Genomic DNA, 21,964 nt, shown 5'->3' on the forward strand with positions numbered 1-21,964 from the left:
CCGTGGTGGCTGGGGGGACGGCTGTGGACGCCGGGGCCGAAGTGGCCATCGGCGGTGGGAGGGGGGTGCAGGGTCAGCAAATATAAATAGAGAGAGGAGAAAGAGACGAGGAGGATGTAGATATAGAAGAAGATAAAACTTAAGGATTTTTTTGCATATGTTCGTCCATGTGGTGCCACGTGGGCATGGCACGTCAGATTTCGAAGTGGTATGGACTTAAGTAGCACAACTTAACCAGTTCAGAGTACCAGATTTCAATTTTGCGAGTTCATGGGTCTAAGTGGTACCTCGGGACAAGTTCAAGAGCCGCTGGTGTATTGAACTCTTTATATTATGTGTTGATTTGGAGGCTATTGGTCGGCTGAAGGTCACGGGCTACTATACCGATTTGGACAATTGCCATTTGAAAGTGTGCATTTGTATGTATGTAATATCCTGTGGAGAGAGCGACTGACGTCTGATCGGAGACAGTAATGTTAGGACAGTCAGCACAACACCAACCAACCTATCTTTACGATTAATTTCTTAAAACTAGTAGTAGAGATTAAACAGATCAGCTAATTAAAATCACTTGCATGGTGATCCACTTATCCAAGGGACCAAAGCATTTAATCGTAGTAAGAATTTCTTTTGCAACTAGTAATATACGACGTATATACATCGGCGTGCCTGTGTCAAACTTGGGAACTGGTCAGCCAGGTCAGGTGATACGCTACAAACTATCTGTGGTATCATTATTTCCTTTTACGATCCACTAAAAATGCAAGTGGTGGTGAGCAAATTGATGACATTGTGCAGGGTAAGTCATGCATCATGTATGCATGTGATCTTATTTGCCCTTTATCTGTGTCTTGTTCTCTAGATAATTAATCTACAACTAGGTAGAAATACTGACCATTGGATGCAAAGAAACAAATGCATGTGCATTTATGTTCAGTCATAGCCGGCCGGCTGTTTGTCATTATTAATTAACAAGCCAAGGAAGAACTAACCTCCAAAAATTCTTCTAGTATAAATACGATCTAAGTCTCCACACTGATCATCGATCAAAGCAGCCATCTCATCACTGCTACATACTGTGCTACATTACACTCGAAGAGCAAGAGCTTAACGTATAATGGCGGCGAGTAGCAGGAAGCTGCTGTTTGTCGCCTTGGTGGTGGTGGTGGTGGCGGTGCTGCTGTCCCCGGCGGCGGCGTGCGGCGGGCACCCGTGCCCGAGCCCGGCGGGCAAGTGCCCGGTGAACGCGGTGAAGCTGGGGGTGTGCGCCCACGTGCTGGACGGGCTCATCCACGCGGTGGTGGGGAAGCCACCACCCAACAACAAGAAGGAGCCCTGCTGCTCCCTCATCTCCGGCCTCGCCGACCTTGAGGCCGCCGTCTGCGTCTGCCTCGCCATCAACGCCAACGTCCTCGGCGTCAACCTCGACGTCGCCGTCGACCTCTCCCTGCTCGTCAACTACTGCGGCCGCACCGTGCCCGCCGGCTTCCAGTGCGCCTAGCCATCTACCCAGAGCTAGTAGCCGCAGATGGATATCTATCGCCTCGCCTGTATGATTATGATCTGATGCATGCATGTTTGCACACACACTCGATCGATAGATGCATGATGGAGCATCGAGCCATCCATTATTGTCTGTAGTATGTACTTGTGTTCATGTTTCTGTGTCTACGTATTACGGACGTGTTATATGTACGGTAAACCAAGAAAGAAATAACAAGTGTGTGCATGCAATCATTTAAATTCCTCCGCCTTTTATTTGCAACACTGGCTGGCTGATAAGGGCTAGTGGGGGGTATTGGGCTTTGCTCAAGGCCTACCTCTAGCAGCCCAATTGGAAATTCATAATTTGGGTTGGGCCACATGTCCTGGCCGGCCGCTCAAGGTTGTAAAAAAATCTTTTTTTTATTCCAATAAAAAAGGAAAAAAAACATTTCCTCAAAAACACCACCTGTTCCTGCTATCCTGCACTCTACTTTTATTACTTTTATGTTATATGGAAGCTAAGTGCATGCGTCGGCGTCGTTAGCACCTTGGCAGCAACCTTCTTGTTATACTACAGTCCATGATTAAAGTAATTACTAAAACAGGCCGGGAGGTAACCATCACATGACTAGACTAATAATTAATTAGCATACGTAAACAATTGAATAAATCATCACATGCATGATCATACGATGCACTAGTCTAAACGATTAGATATATACCGACAGTTCATCAATCATCCATCCGCTTCAATTATATTATCCGGCCATGGCAAGACGGCCAAAGTACATGCAAATTATATATGTCAATCCAAACATACATGCACGCTCTCCCATCAATCAGTGTAGTACGATTAAGATGACATCATCCTCTCCGGCAATATATATACTTCCTCCTCCGTCTAAAATTACTATTCGTTTTGACTTTTCTAGATACATAACTTTAGGACGGAGGGAGTAGCTAGTTGATAATTGTACATATTATCACAGAATAGAGGTGGAGTTAGGATTTGTGTACGGAGCTAGATAGAGCGAGAGGGCTCTCCCGATAACGATCGGTCAAGAGCCCTCCGTGCTTGAGGCCGCCTCTCACGTGGGCCCCACCTCCACCCCTTTTCAACACATGCGACACGGAAGTCCTTATCCTATCTCACATCTACCTCCAGGCATCCTGTTTTCTCCACCTCGCCTTGCCCCATCCCACCCCACCCTCGCCGCCTCAGGCCACCACCCTAGCCGGCGGCATCATGCCGTCTCGCCGGCCATCCACCTCCCCCTCCTCTACCGTGCCCTCCGCTAATCTCGCCGGTCTGTCACCCCTGCCCCTGACCCCACCCACCGGTTGTCGTCCTCTACCCGACCGACGGCGCCCCCGCCGCCCTCAACCCGTCACCGCCGCCGGGCTGGCCACCGCCTCGACCATCCCTCTACGATCGATCCTCTTCTCCAACTCCGGTAAGCTGCGGGCCCAATCCAACAACTGCTCAAAATCCAGGAGCCCTAAATCCCTAACCCCGCTGGCCTCCACCGCCGCCTAGGGTCGGCGGCCCGCTCCCCCCACCTCCCGCCCGCAGCCACCTTCCTAGCTTGTTACTTTACCCTGTTGGCCTCCACCGCCTCTCACGATCGGCGGCCCGCTCCCCCCACCTCCCGCCTGCAGCCACCTTTCCAGCTTGTTACTTTCTATACCTTGTTACTCCTCCCTATGTGTTTAAGGATGTAACAAGAGGCAAGAGGGCGCTCGAGTTAAGACTAACTCGAGAGGGCTCTCCACGTAGTTTTTGCGTTTGAGTATAAGGGGCGACCGAGTAGGGCTGAAGGAAGAACAAGCGTGTGTGTTACCGTTTTTAGTAGGCAACCGTTCAGATATATGGTACTAAAAATAAACTAATTAACTTGCCTTGTGGAATTGTAAAAGTTGGATGATAAGTTGGTGTATTTGCATCAGCTAGAGTTTTAAGAAACCTCTAAAAGCTAGATCAAGACTTGGTTGGTATGTAAGTGATTGGATGTCGTAAACAAGGGGCATTAGCAACAGTGCAGGAGGGGCCTGCCTATTAATCATATCGCTCGCATTGGGCCTCCTCATGTGATGTCTCCCTCCCCAATCCAATCGCAGGCAAGTTGCCACACCAACAGCAACATCATCACCTCCGACTCCGACGCAATCCAATCCCCACACGCTGATGCTGTCCACTCCAACGCTCCTCCCATTGACATGATAAGCGCTCTGCCCATGTCCAACCTCCACGACGGCCGCGCCGGAGATGGCCAAGACGAAGCCCCCGCCGTCTTTCCCTCGCCGGCCACCAAGCGCCTCCGCATGTCGCCGCCGCCGGAGCCCACCTCCGTGCTCTACAACCGCAGCCCCAGCCCACCCACCTCGTCCTCCCTCGCCTCCTCCTCCGCGCCCGAGCCGCCGCCCATAAGCGCCGAGGACTGGGAGGCCGTCCTCTCCGGCGACATGGCCGCGCCACCAGCCGCCGCGCGGTCTTCTCAGGACAGCTGCTTCCTCCGCTGGATCATGGACGCCGACGCCCAAGTCGACGCCTCTGACCCCTTCTTTGCTCCGCCGCCGTGCCAAGAGCCCTGCTTCTTGCAGCCGCAGCCGCAGCCGCAGCCGCCGCCTCCGCTCGCCGCGGCCGACGATCTCGAGCCTCGGGCGGTGGTCGACGAGCTCCTCGAGGCGGCACGCCGCGCCGACTCCGGCGACTCCACTGGCGCGCGCGAGATATTGGCGCGGCTCAATCACCGGCTCCCCACGCCTCCGCCGCCGCTGGGACAGTCTCCTCTCCTCCGCGCTGCCGCTCTCCTCCGGGACGCGCTCCTGCGCCGCCTCCTCGTCACGCCGCCCGCCCTCCCGCCCGGCTCCGTCTCGTCCCCGCTCGACGTCGCCCTCAAGCTCGCCGCGCACAAGGCCCTGGCCGGCGCGTCCCCGACAGTCCAGTTCGCCAGCTTCACGTCCACCCAGGCGCTCCTCGACGCGCTCGGCGGCGCGCGCCGCGTGCACGTCGTCGACTTGGACGTCGGTTTCGGCGCGCGGTGGCCGCCGCTCATGCAAGAGCTCGCGCTCCAGTGGCGCCGGTCTTCCGCGGCGCAGCTGCCTCCGCCGGGCATGAAGGTGACGGCATTGGTCTCGCCGGGGTCAGCGCACCCCCTGGAGCTCCGCCTCACGCACGAGAGCCTGACACGCTTCGCCGCCGACCTCGGCATCCGGTTCGAGTTCAGTGCCGTCGGGTTCGACCCCTTTGACCCGTCGTCCCGGCCCGTGGGCGTGTCCGCCGCGCCCGGCGAGGCCGTCGCCGTCCACCTCCCTCTCGGCTCCGGGACCTCCACGCCGGCGCCGGCGACTCTCCGCGTCGTGAAGCAGCTCCGGCCCGCCGTCGTGGTGTGCATCGACCACGGGTGCCACCGCGGCGACCTGCCGCTGTCGCATCACGCCCTCAACGTCGTGCGCTCCAGCGCGGCGTTCCTCGAGTCGCTGGACGCCGCCGGCGCGCCAGCGGACGCGGTGGCGAAGGTCGAGCAGTACATCCTGCGTCCAAGGGTGGAGCGCCTCCTGTTGCTCGGCGACTGCAGGATGCCACCATGGCAGGCCATGCTTGCGTCCGCCGGATTCTCGCCCGTGCAACTCAGCAGCGCCGCCGAGGCACAGGCCGAATGCCTTCTCCGGCGCACGGCCACGCCGGGCTTCCATGTGGAGAAGCGGCAGACGGCTCTTGCGCTGCGGTGGCAGCAGTCTGAGCTGGTGACGGTGTCGGCGTGGCAGTGCTCAAGGTGAAGTAATTCAGGCACTGGGAGGGATAATTGTTGTAAATTCTCTATCATGTTTACAAAGATTGAATCTTTTTACATGTAAGTAGTGGAGTAGGAATATGTGCTAACTTGTTTTGTGATGTAGCAATTGGGTAATGCGATGTAATTATATATTGCATAGGATAATTCCTGCTCCAAGGCTAATATGATTGTTTCACATAGTATTTGTTTGGCTAATATGTGAAAGCTTGAATATATACTTCCCAAAATCATTCTTTTTGGGACAGAAGGAGCAGGAATTATCCCAGAAAATCATTATTTGTTTGGCTAATACGTGAAAGCTTGAATATATACTTCTCAAACATGAACAACAGGCCTGAACCATTACAGGTTTATATATACAGTGCATTCTTTAAGAAAAAAAAAGATTGTTGCTACATATTTCCCCCCTCATTTACATGATGTGGAGTCGTTGAGATGGCATGGAGATGAAACTGCTGCAGTGCATAATGTCAATCGTCAATGAGACTAAGGGTGACATGCATGCATCCATACCTACCGGTAAACAAGGAAATGTTTCTGTTCATGTGTCCTCATCTCTGAAATGACAGTTGACATGGACCTTGGATTATGTGCGCATGCTAAAGCTAGTTTTCTTGCTGTTTCAGTAGCCATTTCAGGAACAATTATTAGAAGTGTTGAGAATTTGTAGTAGCAACCTGTTTAACTGTCAACTGAGGTGCATGGTCAGTCATAGTAATTAAGTACATCTATTCATCTACCTTGTTGCAATTAGTTGCGACGTCAATTGTATTGTTAGGACTACTCTCTTGTTAGTTGGGCATGTGGTCCATATAATCAGCTGCATTTGCATTCAGATGTATTTATTCGGGTTCAGTACAAACGTACTGGTTATGGCATGATTGCTTGTCATCGTAAAGATAAACGGAGGGAGTAATTAAAATCACAATTCTCAAGAGGAATGACCGACCTTTGAGAAATTTTCATTGCATTGTGAGTCTCTGCTCACGATTTTTGCAAGTTAGAAAAATTCCTGTTGGCCACTCTGATTCCTCTTGTTGGCTGTCCCTATTATTCTTGTGAGATATCATTCTTGTTTTGCCCTGGAAGGTAACCTTAAACAAATCTCCTTGCATCAATTGGTTGTATTTTAGCTAAGCAGTTGCTTGGCCCTATTGTTCTCCATCATGTAGTATATAAACGCCCTGTGCTTTTGAATATGAAAGCTTCAAGGTGTATGAATCAATTAAGTACCTTTGTGTCTAGTCTTGAATCATTTGGTGTCACATGGGGCTTTACCCCTCATCACATGCAGGTTTGATTTTTGTATTTGGCATGCCCCATCCACACCGCATCAGCTACATCATAGATAAGATAATCTCCTGCTAGTACTCTAGATGAACTTTATTTTGTGCTATTACTTTTCTATCTATTCTTCAGTTGAGTGCGTTCTCTTCTTTTGCAGTGGTTACCACAAGCTAGAACATGTTCATGTATAATCTTGACAGGAGGATGAAAACAACATCCTGGACCATCCATATCCTTGTTTCACCTTTAGTTTTACTGAGAGCTTGACACATGGCATCAGATGAGGACCACTGCCTGCCTGCCATATTTCTTGAGTGGAGATTATGACCTCCAAAGTAGCCATTACAAGGACCACAGACCATTATTACTAGATCGGATGCCATAATCTTGTGCTGCCAACCAAACAAAATTGTTGCAAATTAAAATAAGTCTAATTAAACTCAATTAATTGCTTCTGAATTCAAGTGCCTTGCAGGTGAATTAACCTCCAAGACAAAAGAGCCTAGATATGCAGCTTGAGATGACTGTACGCTTTACGGCTCTCTCTTGCCGCCCAGGAAAGGTATTTTCAAGTGCCCAAGCAAAGTACGCCGCAGTAGCATCTTGGATCTTTAATTACGAGTAGTATGCATATGCTCTCTCACTCAGCAGGCTGCCGGTTGCTATTAATTGTTCGATCAACATGTATGTTATGTCACAGGCAGGATATATACTTATGGCCAAATGATTTGTGCAATCATATATGCATGCAGCTCTAGCTCTAGCTAGCTAGATGATCATTGAATTCAATGCAAATCCCAGGGAGATGTATGATAAGACGAAGGCTGCATCTTCCTTCTAGCTATACACTTGACCCTGCAAATGATGATCGATGTCGACAGCCATTCTCTCGATCTGTGATGAGGACGGCTTGGAGGAAGCTTTCGCTGGCTGCCTCTCCTTTTTGGCGATGCCTTGCAACCACAGCCGCCTGACATGCATGGCTCCTCGCCTTTTATCAGTCACACTCCCATCCTGATTACTGTAGCCCTTGAACGCCTTGAGCCATTCTGCACCATCAATCACACGGTGGTCGCAGCTCAGTGCTGACATGAAAGAAGCAACCTCAAGCTCACATCAGACTCAGCTCCCTGGACCACCCTCTTCTCAGCTGCGCCAAACAAATCCCACAACAAAAGCAACAGTATAGATAATTTCTTCCTTGCAGGGCATGGACATCTATGTATCTAGATTGCAACTACAAGGCTGTAAAAGAGTAGGACAAGCAAAAAAAAATAACGGTTGATGGGAAACATGTTACCGAAGCCAATAGCCAAAATTGCTTCATTCCAAAAGGACCTCCCAAATTTGACACGGTGAAAGTGCCACCCTGCAAAGAATAGTGTCTCAGTTGTCAAGGTCAGGCACTATTGGATACAGTTCCAGCCATACCTCGTCATCTTCTGGTTCAAGGCTGTTATCCCTTTTCCCTTTGAGCCAACTGCTTCACCTCGTCAGCAATAGTAGATAGGCCCTTCTTGTCTGCACCCTGCACATCAAATACAAGTCAAAGGACCGCAAGAATATAGGATAATAAACAACTAATGGCTCGCTACTAACAGCACAACCTACCCTAATTACTGGAACAAACAAGCCATGGTCTGTTTGTACAGCAACATTATTCTGAGCAGAAAAATGAACCCCTCAAGCTTGAACAACAATAAATAAAGAATGCTCCATAAATAAAATATTTCTAGAAATTGAGAGGTTAAATTTGCCAAAAGTAACTGAAAACATGATACATATAAAAATTAGTTGAGAAAATGATTCATAACACGTTTTAATCATTTGTGGATAAAACATGAAAATATCTCCACAATAGTTTAGCCTCAAACCGTACTTAATAAGTTTGTCAACACGAGCATCAACTGTCAGATAGTAGTGCGGAATAGTTTGCTTTGACAGGAGCAAGCGGTTAGCGGTCACCTAGGAAAATTATAAATTGTTATTAAGAGGGGTACAGAATCAGAACAAGAAAATAACATGGAACAATTCTATGGCATTGGTTATACCTTCCTTATTTGTGTATTTTGAAGGTCAACATAGCCAAGACTAGGAGCTGCAGCAGCTTCCTTCTTGGAACCCTTGTCTACAGAAACTTCATTAAACAGAAATGTAACATCATTAAGAAGAATAACTCCTTTTGCTTGCATAAATAAACATATCAGCATTTATGACTAATCATACGATGAGGGTTATTTTTTTTGTACCAATAAAATACAGGAAAATACGCCCATCTGGACCAGTACCTTTTATGCTAGACAGAGGCAGTATGGGGGCACACAAGTTCAAGAAGTGCATTCCATATGAACTGTCAGTAGAGCTGAAAAGATGAGTACATTGTTGTCTTCTGCAAATTTTTTAGCAACTGGACTGGAGAATATGCGATCCCCTGAATGAGAAGCTTGTTCAGCTTTTGTCACATTTGGCTCAGGAGTCTCGGATGCCTCTTTGTCTTGTTTTAGCTCTTCGGGCTCAGATTGGGACTTGGATTCAGCTGGAGCTGCAGATGCAGCAGAAGATGGAGGCTTGTAATCCTTAAATTTCTCCATGTCACCCTCTGATAACAACAAACGATCAGAGCATAGTTAGAGCTACCACAAGCTAGTACAAAACATATGGACACAAACAAAAAAAAGTGCATACTATGGAAACAAAAAATTGACTCCAGCAATAGAATTTGCCGTCCGGGAGTTAGATACCCTCTTGCAAATGTAGTTTCTGCTTGTTTCTCTAAGTGAGACCTATAAAGAACAAAATATAGTACATACAAACTAAAATTAGAACAAATGGTTATGCATCCAAATAACAGAAAGGTGGGATTTTGATTAGAAATTCATAACCATGAAGGTCTGGAGCTCCTTTCCAGATTGCCTGTCTTGGAAAAACATTGAGTCTCTGACTCTTTTCCCATGCTCTACACGAATATTGGAACTTGGAACACCTGTAATGATACAAAATCACTTATTTTAGCAATGAGAATAATATGAACTCCATTGAGTCCCTGAGACTATACAAAATCACTTATTCTAGAAGCGTATTTGAATTGATTAGGAATGTAAAATCCTGAACCCTATACCAGTACCATCAATGGCAAAGCTGGTATAACAGTGTACATGCGCAAATCAGTCTACAAGCACAGCATGAGTATAAAAATATACAGATACAGCACCAGCACATCCATAAATTGGTATAATAAAAGTTCTGCAAAGCAATCATTGAGTAATAAAAAGAACATACTGTCTTCCTTTGGAACAGAGGATGCACTGGCACAGAAGTGACGAGCAATCCTCCCTCGCTCGCTGTCCAGAACACCCTGGACCCTTGTCAACTGCAGGTAACAACGCAAAGAACTATGAGCATTTGCAAATCATAGTTGGGCAGATGTGATGGAACTTCTGCCACGGCAGAGTAGCAGGTACATACAGGTGATCAAGCATAAGAGCCCTAGGGAATAGCGAATACATAAGCGCCCATGGTATATCATAAAACGGACCGAATTAATCTGTCCACGAAATCGGTTTTTGTCGCATGATCGCATTGTCCATAGAATCCTACTCCCTCCGTTTCAAATTATAGGTCGTTTTAATTTTTTTAGATTTATAGTATTTACTATGTATCTGGATGTATGCACCTGAAAAAGCCAAAACTATCTATAAATGTGGATATACTGATACAAAGGATATTCTGATAATCCAACTTTGCAAAACAAAATTGCATATTCGCAAAGGCAGGCTGATCGCAGCATTTGAGAAAGCGCGATACCAGATTACCCAACGGCTGGCTCACCGACGAGGAAAAGAAAAAAACAATTCGATTCAAAGAAGATAGGCAGCTTCCTGGAGTGCCCGCGATCCGAATTGGAGGTGAAGGCCGAAAGCCAATTGTTTGAAAATGAAGGGCCGTGAATGGGCCTGGCCGAGCCGGGCTTCGTCTCCGCCTGCTCCTCCGCCGCCGGATGGCCTCCTCTGAGCCCACCCGCGCTTCTGTTTGTCAACTGGCCAGTGACCATGCATGAACAGAAACACTACGCCATCCTATCCAGCAAACAAATTATATTATATATTCAACACTTTTTAATTTTCTAACAGTCACATCGCCAGCGACAGGATCCTGTCCCTTGATCTGAAGATGAAATTATCGCAAGATGGTCAAATGGCAAAGTTGCAAATCAGATATATGTGATTAGCAAAACATTTTATCTGAAAACCCATATCACAGGTCCCTTGATCTCAAGGCTAGAATGGATTTGCCTTCTGGGAGTGGTGTACCCTGCGGTAAGCCAAAGGTGATTGCAGGTGCAGATTGTCCGGGTGGATGTTGATGCTGAGTTGCCTTGCCACCTCAAGTAGGCAAGTCATGGGAAACTGGAAATCAAGTCCCCTTATTCCGGGAGTGCTGCCGCGCCCAACCGCGCGGGCCATGTCGCCCCTTTTTTCGCGGCCGTCCGATCGCGGGTGATCCGGCAGCCCCAGGGCTGCCACCGGAGCACGCAACTTTTCGGGAAGCTCCTCAGGTTCTCGGCTTATCGGTTCCGAGTCCAGGGGAGGCCCCCGGTCTACAGTAAACATGTTCGTTTTTCTTGCGCCGCGCCCCTTGTACTCCAGAATATTCCTCCACCAAGAAGAGAAAATTTGGAAATCGTGTCAATTTTGCGGAAAGGCGCCCGCCTGGCATTTTGCGAGGAGCCCCCTCTGCCGCCCGCCCATGCCGCGTGCCCGCGGCCCGAGGTGCTCCGTCCTGAGGTGCGGGGCTACGTGTCTGCTTCCTGCCCCTCAAGGGGGCGCTTGACTGCTTTGCGGCCTGTTAATAGGGGTCTTGGTGCGTCCTCCCGGGCCTGGCCACATCACCTCAAATTTGCGATCGTCTGATGGCGGCTGGCTCGGCCGTCCGGGGCTGCCACCAGAGCAGTTTTGTGGGAAGCCCCTCAAGTTCTCAGCTTATTGGTTCCGGGTCCAGGGGGTTGTTCCACCCTGAGGTGCTGGGCTACGTGTCTTCGTCCCACTGTTGGAGGCCTTAAGGATAAGGATGCATTTGATTGCTCTGTGTCTGTTTATGTTAGATACATAAAATTTATTACAGGTGGTAGCGGTGGTGTGTACGTGTGCATCGGCACAGTGTTGACGTGTTCTTTGTTACGCGGACGTGTTCTTTGCTACGCACATGTGGCCGCCAATGTATTGATAGGTAGAGCTTTTTTAGTTTTGGATTCTGCCCATATATAGGCTCTTTGCTTTAGTGTATTGGGATCCCATAGTTTCCCCTGCTTCGAATCACCCACTTCGATTATGGTGTGGTCTGCGCTACGTGATGTTTCGCCAGTGAGTAAGAATTGGTGTGTGCGCGCTCGTATTGCTCGCATGTTGGGTTATTGTGGATGAAGCAGTATCTTATCCTGATCGGTCATACTACGACACTGTTGATTATGAATGCACATTTTGTGGTGCTATATTTTGGTACGGAGAACGTAGTAAGCATGATTCGACACAACGTTGTGTGATCTACAATCTATGTTGCAGAGGTGGCAAGGTATTTTTGCCATCTTTTCAAGCAGTGCTAGAGTTTTTGGCTTCTTTGCAGCGTTATGATGGAGATTCTCGGTGCAAAAATTTCTTGAATAGAATTAGACAATACAATTCCTTGTTCGCTTTTACTTCTATGGGTGCTAATATCGACGATGGAATTAATGATGGTGCTGGCCCTTATGTGTTCGAAATTAATGGTTTATTATACCATCGTATTGGTTCTTTGATGACTGTTGAAGGTGAGTCTCCTAAGTTTGCTCAACTATACATATATGATACGGAGCATGAAGGAATAGAATTTTAGCTATTTTTTATGAGGATAGTGATGATACCACCTTGGATCCTAATATTGTTAATATGGTCTAATATCAATGCTGGATAATTGTAACCCTTTGGTGAAGCAATTCAGAAAGGCACGTGATCTTCTTGCTCAGCATGGTGGTGAAGATATAGGTATAAGAATTGTAGGTGCACATGAAGATGATCCTATTCAGTTTAATGTGCCAACAACGAGTGAAATAGCTAGGTTAGTTGTTGGTGATTTTTCACTTGAGAATTATAAACAAGATATCATAGTGGATAGTATACCATCTAACTTGCAACACATTTCTTGTCTTCATCCTGCTTATATGGCACTACAATATCCATTGTTGTTTCCTTATGGCGGGCATAGCTTTCATCTTGGGATTCCATATAGGCGTACGGATCTGTTACAAGCTGGTGCTCGAAAAAATGTTACCATGCAAGAGTATGCTTGTTATAATTTTTATTATAGGAGAGATCAGCCTAATCCATATTTATGTTGTGGAAGGTTGTCTTTTCAATCAGCAGTTAATATTTTTGCCTGCATAGAAAAATGTAGGCTGCCTTGATAGCTGATCACCAAGATGACTTTAGATGTGAACATTTTCAAGGTATTATTGATGCTGTGAGTAAAGGCTGCGTTGATGGTTCGTCTATAGGGAAACAACACGTTATTCCTGTTTCTTTTGTTGGTGGTCGATGATATTTAACTCAGCAATTTCAAGATGCAGTTGCTATATGTAGGGTGCATGATATTTCTCATTTTTTTACGACATTTACATGCAATCCAAAATGACCAGAAATAAAAGAGACCGTGGAGTTGGAGTGTGGGCAACGACCATCGGATAGACCTGATGTTGGCTGTAGGGTAAGCTGAGCGAATTATTGGATGATATTAAGTCTGATTCTGTTTTGGACATATTGTTGTAGGTACGCATTTATAATTTATGCATTATTGGGTTCTCTTGCATTTTACAACGGTATCATAAAATTGTTTTTTTCTCGGATTTATCTTGTATGACTGTTGTTGTACGATTTACATATTAACGAAGAAGTTGTACGATTTACATATTAACGAAGAAATTTCCTTTCAGTTCTGTAAAGTGTCGAGTTTTAGAAAAAAGAGGGTTGTCACATGCTCATATATTGGTTTGGCTCCAAGATATAACGGTGACAGACATTATTTCAGTCGTTGATAAGTATATATCCGCTGAAATACCAGATCTTGAAGAAGATCCACTTGGATATGCACTCGTGGAAGAATTTGTGATGCATGGTCCATGTGGTGACGATAATAAAAATTGCCCCTGTATGAAGAATGGTCCAAGTGTTAGATTGGATAATCGTTATGTGGTTCCTTACAATACGTTCTTGTTTAAGAAATATCAAGCACATATAAATGTTGAATTTTGCAATCGGTCAAACATTGCTAAGTATTTGTGTAAGTATGTGATGAAGGGACCTGACCAAGCAAATGTTACATTTCGGAGGACTGGGAAAAGGAAGGCTTCATCGAGTAGCACTTTTCTGGTGAATAAAAGGTTGCGGTCAGTAGATAAATCTGGTGTGGAATATTCTAAAGATGAAATAATGGAACATATTCAATGTCGATATATATGTGATAAGAAAGTATATTAGCGTATTTTTGGTTTTGAACTGCATCACAAGATTCCAGCTGTTGAGAGATTGGCAGTTCATTTACCTAACATGAATATAGTGCCGTATGCTACTGGAGCTAACTTGGCGTCTTTGATTGCTACTCCTTTTCTCCAGAAAACCAGATTGACTGAATGGTTTGTAGCAAATCGTAACTATCCTGTTGCTCGTGAATTATCGTATTGTGATTTTCCTACTAGGTGGACATGGGATAGCTCGTCACGATTGTGGAAACCCAGGGGCAGTGTGACCTATAAGATTGGACATCTCAGAATGCTTATGTTAGTTGCCAGAGGATCTCAATGTTACGAGGATGTATGTAGGGTTAACGGAATTTTGTATGACACATTTAAAGAGGCTTGCTCAGCACGAGGTTTATTGGGTGATAATCGCGAATGATTTGCTGCTTTCGCTGAAGCAGATTGCTGGGCTACCGGATCTCAGTTGAGATCTTTATTCGTGTTAATGGTGATGTATTGTGGTGTTTCTGATGAAGCCTCTTTATTTGATAGATGTGTGTGCGATACCGCTGTGGAATGTTGTTGCGTCTCTGAAAAAGGATTGGGAGATGGGAGATTAAGTTAAATGGGATTAGTATTTAATTAGCACTTGAGAGACACTTCGTTTGACTTCCGAACCACTTGCTTGCCATTCTTTTTATTCCAAACCATGGACTGATGGAATACAGTAGTAACAAAAATTGGAACGTACACTCCGTACTGATGAATTGATGATGTTTACATGCACATTTCTTTTTGACCGAAAGAAATTAAACACACACAGTCACATAGTACACATCTCTCCGTCGTACCAATCCTGACATTATTACATTACAATCACAATAACCCTTGTCCGTCACCATACGAAATTAAACAAACGCAGTTGCACATGTAATTTACCCTGCAAACACAATTGCGAACGGGATGCGGCGGCCATCAGCGCCCCATCCCCTGTGCCGCCGGCGCGTACATGGCTTGTCCGGCGCCGGCGCCGCGCTGGGCGTTGAGGTCCCATCCGATGTCGGGGTCGAAGCCGCGGGCCTTGAGCTCCTTGTACTGCTGGCAGAGTGCGCAACGCTCGCAGAAGAAGTGGACGCAGCAGTCGCAGCATGGGGTCTCGGGGAGGCCGAACTGGGCGCGCATCTTGGAGCGGTAGGTGCAGGAGTAGATCCACTGGCACCTGAACCCCGTGAGGTAGGCCACTAAGGCCAGCAGCGTGTACATCGCCCCGCTCATCCCGCACGACGTCGCGCCCCGGTCCACGATCTCGGCGACGCGCCCGAACGTGATGCACGGGCACCAGCACGTCAGGCAGCACAGCCCGCAGTCGTCGAAGCAGTCGAAGAGCCCCGAGGACCACTGGCTGGTGGCGTTGCCGGCGGCGACAGGCGGGCCGCCCATGGGGACGCCGGTCACCGGCGCCGACGCCGCCGCCACGCTGGGCTTCGCCGGATACATCGTCTCGGTCGGTCGCTGGGGTGTGGAGCGCGCTGGCGTTGCTTGTAAAACAGCTAGCTAGCGCACGTACAGAGCTGCAGTCGTGTCTTCTTGCTCGGTGCCAAGTGGCGTTTGCGCTTGCCGTTGCTGGGGATGAAGGAGCGAGCCGTGGTGCTCTTATATAGGGGCCGGCGGCGAGTAAGTGGCGCATCGGTCTGATCCGGTTGCCATCCAATGCACGTCGCGAGTGCGAGAACCGTCCAATTTGATCTCGAATAACGTGAATTAACGGTCATACCAATAGGATGAGAGACAACAATTACTCATCTTACGACGTGTCAAGTGACGACCCACACCTAGAGATGCAAGACTCGGTGCAATTCAACGTAACAAGAGATAAATCCGGTAGTCCTAGTAGGTATTTCACGACACGCCCAAGATCCAGCAATACCCACCGTACAAATCGCACATCACCACATAAATAATAAAGAGCAATTTTAAACCCTACACAAGTTCAATAATTAAATTACAAGTTCATTACACACATACTTCAAATCTGAAATTTAATTAAATGAGCTCCAAAATACAAGTTTTGGACTTATGAAACAACAACATAAAATTAAACATTAGGGTTTAAATTTTTCCAACATCTAACCCATGAAAAGAGCACATCTATGCAGCGGATACGATAGATAAATGCAAAAGAAACGATGGTGTAGTTGCCCAAGAACACCATCGAAGCAACAAACGTCCGCTCTAGTCACTCATCACCCACCTCGGATCGTCTGGGTAAAAGTGACCGAACAAGGCCTCTGGTTCACCTGCAACTTTAGTGAGCGATAGCAACATGAGTAAAAAAGGTACTTGCAAGTCTTACGCAAATATATAACAAGGAGCATGCATCAGGGTGAACAAGGAGTAAGGCTTTAAGGTTAAGTAGATTTGCAAAAGTCTATCTCATCTTATCCTTAATTGTTGACCATAAGCATATGAATAACACCCTATGAATAACTAGCAAGTTTTATTAATCTTTCCCAAACCCACTACAAATTTTAGTTGAAAATAATTGTGTGGTAACATAGATCATAAATAAATGAACAAGTATTAAATGCATCCGATGAATTCATGGGACTTGAGCTTGTTCATAACCGAGAGCGCAACAATTTGAATTGATTTAACTTTATAAGGGTGTACTCTTTACTAACACGACTCGAGAACCTTGCAACTCGCACACCTGATCAATGGTGCGCAAGGGTTACTCATGCCAACCCTTTCCAAACCGCCCCGAACTATGAGTAAAACACGCCTAGCTTGTGTGGAGGACGACCTAGGTCCATCGGGGACACTCCTAGGCTCCTCTACATAGTCCAAGGACCACACATCTAGGATCGTGCCTCATAGAGTGAGTCAAGTAAGGTATTAGGCTTATTCATCCCATTCGGGAATATGAGGTAGCACTAAAAAGGGTGCTCAAACCAACGTCAACAACGTACGGTCCTTAATCGACTCGAGCGACCTATGTCACCAAGACTCCATTCTCGTGACCCTACACACTGCTCAAATCTCATATCCAAATTAACCATCATGTTCATTTATTCAACAACATTAAAGAACCTTATTAGAATCGGTGTTGATTAACCTATAACCATTTCCCTTACCAAGTGATCGTTCTATGACTAAGCATGGCTAAGCAATTACAAGATTAATTTATTATAACCCATACTACTCGAGTGACAAGGTATATGATAACAAAGCAAGGAAGGCCATAATAACAAAGACATAGGTTCTAATAATGCAATAAGATAACCCACATACAACCCATAGTGATACCTAGTAACAATTTCATTTTAAAACGTAGGAGACAAATATGCTTAGCTTCTTGCCTTGGTTTTCCTCGCGCTCAACCTCAACCTCTACTTCGGCCTCGGCTTCAGGCTCAAAGGTCACATTCTCCGGCAAATCGCTCTCTAAAAAGAATGAAATGCGTGCATACATTAGAGATGATGCTATGAGTGCAAATCCTCATGAAATGCATGAAAAATAAAAGAAACAGTAAGAAATAAATTGTTAACAGAACAATCTAGCTAAAAACAATACAAAATCATACAAGAGCGATGAGAGAAACTATTTTGCACGATAAGCCAAAAGCAAGCACGAAATTGCAAGTTTTGGATCATTTGTTGAGAAACAATTATGAAATAAATTTCACTGACAAAAGACAACAATGCAAAATCAGGAGAATTGGATTCACATCAAAATCAATTTTCAATGTAGACATATAAAACAAATAATACAAACTACTATTAAGCACATTAAATCCTAAAAGACTTGTAAAACAACCAGAAAGGCATCAACATAATTTTTCATGGATTTATGTGGAAAACACAGGCTAACAGAAGTGGTTTAAACACTTTATCAATTTTTCACTAATTATCATACAAATAATAAAATTAAGATAGCAAAAAAGCATTAGATTTAAAACAGTATGAAAACCATAAATTCCACTAATACAAGTTTCAGATCTAGAAGATACATGATAAATGGAAGCTAAAAAAATTGGGTTCATAATTTTTGGACCACTACATGATGTATAAAAGATTTAATAACTCTTAGAACAAAATAAATCATATCACCAGATAAAGAATAGGAACATGCACATAATCATTTTTGAAATAAACTAGATATCATCAGGAACTCAACAAAATAAGTTTCATATTTTTAGCATTTTCCTACATATTTCTATACATTTTTCAAGTTTGCAGCTATTTAAATATAGGAAACAAAACAAAACCGAGGTCATTTTGGATATAAACTCTCATATCTATTGTACTCTTGTACTTGGGTCTCTAAAACTTTCCCCATACCCCTTCTCCTTCTTTCTTCTTCACACGCAACACCCCTCACGCACACACATAGACAGGCACGGGAGGCACAGCGCACGGCCGGCCGTGCCTGGCCGGCGGCGGCGGGGGAGACAGCGGGACTGCAGTGGAGGTCAGGGGCGGCGGAGGGAAGCGGACAGTGGCGGCCGGCGGGCGGCCTGCATGAGGAGAGGGAAGGGAAGGTGAGGGGCAAAACGGAAGCACAACATCACGAGGGAGCTCCAGCGGCGGTGAATCAACCGGAGACTCACCGTTGGCGGTGGGATTCCAGCGGAAGCGGTGGCGCCTGAAGCAGGCGGCGACGACAATGGTGGATGGAGCGGCTAGGGTTTGGAAGGGGCACCGGTGCGGCTTATAAAAGAGGGGAGGCGCTGGGAGAGAAGGGGCTTTTTGCGTGGCCGGGGCCTTGCCGGCCGGTATACGGCGGCGACGTGGCAGGCGAGCTCTACCATGCCCAATCGACAGCAGAGAGGAGCGGGAGGAGGGAGAAGGGGCTGACACGTGGGCCCGATCGATTTTCAAATCGTTCAACTCTCCCCACTCAAACGACCCAAAAATCTCCAAAAATACTCATTTGAAATATAAAATCGTAAAGAACACAATGTCATAAGAATCACCTCAAAAACTACTCAGGTTTTCGTACAATTGACAAAAGAAAACAACCAAAATCGAAACTTAAAACGAATTTTTAACACGGAAAAATATCACTGAAAAATTAAGTAAAAATACTGTAAAATCATCACATTGCACATAATATTTAAATAAATTAACAGGAGACACAGTTGCATAGCAGAAATTTGAGTTTCTTCACAAGTTTGAATTTGAACAATAAACAACAATTATGTGAAATGCATGGCCATAATGTTCAGTTATACACAAATGATGCTCATATTAACATGTTAAACTTGGTCGTCACAACGAGCCCGCCGGTTCCAACCAGCCCAGCCACCAGTCGACTTTGGCCGCAGTGCGCGGTGAAGACGACAGGAAACTCTCCTCCGCACTGCACATCCCCTCCTTTCGGTTGCGGGTGGGAGCAATACCAAAGTCTGCGGTCGTCGGCTCCTGCGTACGCGACGGGGAACGACCGGTTCGGCGAGTGCGCGTCCGTGGAGTGAATGCATGCGCTCGGACTCTTGGGGGGCCACACCGAAATTTCCTCTCCATCTTCGCCTGCTTCTTGTCCAGTCGCGAGGACTCTTCCCTCGTTTTTGCCCAAGTCAATGGCGCCTATAGAGATATTTTTCTTTCCATTAAATTCCGGGTCCAAAGAAAGTGTATTCAGTGTATTATGTTTCTTTTTCCAAGCGATGGGAATGGCACAGGACCCTCATAGAAAGGCCAAGCTGAGGCTCATAATAAAGGACAGGATGTGCACACGCAACGGTGGCTAGCTGTTCGATAACTCGATTGCATAGGAGCACACTTGCAGGTACCTGGTGCACACGGCACAGCACAGATTTGAGTACTGTGATTTAAACCAGTCGCGTCTTTCTCTGCCCATCAGCGACTGCAGCGGCAGCTGCAGCTGTGGCTGGCAGCCCAGCCGTTTGGCTGCGGGCACTAAGCAGCTGCCCACCGCTCCATTGTCCGAGCCAGCCGCAGCTTCATCGTGGAGACAGAGATAAGCGAGAGAGATATGAGGATGAAAGAGGAGTATGCTATGAAAGTGATAAGGTTTAGAATAAGGTAGAGATGGAGCAGAGGCACCGAGTGGAGATAAGATCTGTTCGCTTCGCTAGCTTGGTGTCATTTGCACTGGCAGGTAACCTAACGCAACCGCCAGGCAGGCGCTTAGCTCGCCCGCCAGCGCAGAGCCATCTGTGCTGGCGGGCACTAGCCCGGCGGTCCTGGTCACCTTTGTGTTGGTGGGTGCCAATTCCGCCCTCCCAGCACGCTAATTTTAACAAACCAGGACAAATCGTTTCTGACATAGTGAATTAAATTTCTGAGCATCCAAGGATCGATGGTTGCGGGCTATAATAACCAATGCAAGGAACCACTTCCTCACAAAAATAACGAAATCAGCTTACATCATTCGATGCATCCTTTGGGTGCTCATCAAAATCGTTAGACACCAGAGTATCAAACACATTTTAATGTTGTGTGGGAGCACACAATAAATAAAAAAAAACATACGTCAATGACGTACAGTTTGCAACGTGCACTATCTTATCTACCATTATAGTTTAATCGATCGAGTAGAGTAGCTAGGCAGGCGTGCAAGTGCAGCAGCATGTGTGCCCTTTCCTTCTTCCAATCCAAACGTGACCAGTCTACTTCCATCTTGGAAAATCTTATTGTGGCAGTGGTGGCTTGAAAGGAACCGGGTTAGAGAACGGCAACGGACTTGGCTTACATTGTGGCATCTCAATCTGGCGAGTTTCTGAAATTAGCCATGAAGGAACACAAGCCCCCACCTGAAAGGAGTACGCATTTGTCAAGACCAATAGAGGATACACTTAAAATCAATTCTGATGGTGCCTCCGGGTGCGGCGTCACGGCGCAGGAACCCTTGAGGTCGGCGCCATGCCGAGGGACGCGGAGAGGAAGAGCGCCACAACCACGGCCAGGACCAGGATGGTGCTGCAGTACCAGCTCAGGGCCGATCTCGCCTCCATGGCCGATCAGATGGTGGTTGGATTCAGATGGGTGATGGAAGCAGGCCGGCGAGAAATAGAATGCACGGCTGGCGCGCGGGAGCATAGATATATGTGATAAGGGGGGACTTTTAGAGTTATGGTATGAAGATTCGAGAGCATGCTCTACATTTAATGCAGTAGACAACATCAAAATAAACTGCAAAGTATAAACCCAAACAGGGAAAATCTAAAGCCAATCCTGAACTTGACGTATGTTAGACAACCGGCTTGCAGAGAAATACATAGTGGATTGAATTAATCTGTTTACTAAGATCTTTCATCAACAAGGCAGGTCAGACAATATTTGTTCTGGGCCGTGCAACCTACCCGAGCATCATCATCATCTTCTTTGTGACTTCTTTCACCACCTCCTATTCACGTTGGTAGAGCTGATTAAAATAAAAGGGAACATCACGTAAGGTTGCAAATGAATTGAATAAGTAGCAAAATAGTGTAGGAATAAAGTGGAGGCACCACAATAGTTTCAATATCGATTGCACTAAAGTATCATGTTGAAATATACAATGCGTACTCAGAACATTCTAGAAGGTTTTGGAAATCACAAGGAAGGTTTTGAAAATCACAAGGGACTTTGACATGCATAAGGATAAGATCATGGTAAAGTATGAAGGTTTTAGAAAACTTTAGAGATGTCAAGAGCTTAGAGTTGTCATGCTTCATGGCAACTTATGAATACTTTAGAACAAGATATTTATATAGTATGATAAGGATGAAAGAAAGTTCTAGAGTTAGATATTTGTAAAGAAGAGTGTGGAAGTTGCCACATGGCAACACCACAAGGACTGAGAACCTATAAATAGAGGTGCTCCCCTCCCTCCTAACCATCAATCAACCAGACACAAAAACATTGTGTAGCTTGCACAAAAACATCATGGGTACGATTGCTAAACT

The 21,964-nt window shown here is 46.3% G+C and overlaps 3 protein-coding genes and 1 pseudogene across 3 annotated transcripts; 2 read left to right on the forward strand and 2 right to left on the reverse strand.

Annotated features, from left to right (window-relative positions):
• Positions 1-1,056: 1,056 nt before the first annotated feature.
• On the forward strand, positions 1,057-1,749 carry LOC101767445 (pEARLI1-like lipid transfer protein 2). The gene has a single exon (XM_004964226.2). It carries the CDS (start codon positions 1,118-1,120, stop codon positions 1,499-1,501), a length of 384 nt encoding a protein of 127 aa, XP_004964283.1. The 5' UTR covers positions 1,057-1,117; the 3' UTR covers positions 1,502-1,749.
• Positions 1,750-2,666: 917 nt separating this feature from the next.
• Positions 2,667-5,635, forward strand: LOC101767846 (scarecrow-like protein 6). Its single transcript, XM_004964227.4, has one exon. The coding sequence runs from the start codon at positions 3,577-3,579 to the stop codon at positions 5,263-5,265; it is 1,689 nt and encodes a 562-aa protein (XP_004964284.1). The 5' UTR covers positions 2,667-3,576; the 3' UTR covers positions 5,266-5,635.
• Positions 5,636-7,406: 1,771 nt separating this feature from the next.
• Positions 7,407-11,032, reverse strand: LOC101773517 (annotated as a pseudogene).
• A 3,684-nt stretch (positions 11,033-14,716) lies between these two features.
• Positions 14,717-15,671, reverse strand: LOC101768253 (cell number regulator 10). The gene has a single exon (XM_004964228.2). It carries the CDS (start codon positions 15,547-15,549, stop codon positions 15,028-15,030), a length of 522 nt encoding a protein of 173 aa, XP_004964285.1. The 5' UTR covers positions 15,550-15,671; the 3' UTR covers positions 14,717-15,027.
• Between the last annotated feature and the right edge of the window lie 6,293 nt (positions 15,672-21,964).

Source organism: Setaria italica, chromosome IV (genome assembly GCF_000263155.2).
Source record: "Setaria italica strain Yugu1 chromosome IV, Setaria_italica_v2.0, whole genome shotgun sequence".
NCBI classification, from domain to species: Eukaryota; Viridiplantae; Streptophyta; class Magnoliopsida; order Poales; family Poaceae; genus Setaria; species Setaria italica.

What these genes read in the sequence shown, in the direction of transcription:
- LOC101767846 (XM_004964227.4), top strand. Translation starts at nt 3,577, where the DNA reads ATGTCTCCCTCCCCAATCCAATCGCAGGCAAGTTGCCACACCAACAGC.
- LOC101767445 (XM_004964226.2), top strand. Translation starts at nt 1,118, where the DNA reads ATGGCGGCGAGTAGCAGGAAGCTGCTGTTTGTCGCCTTGGTGGTGGTG.
- LOC101768253 (XM_004964228.2), bottom strand. Translation starts at nt 15,549, where the DNA reads ATGTATCCGGCGAAGCCCAGCGTGGCGGCGGCGTCGGCGCCGGTGACC.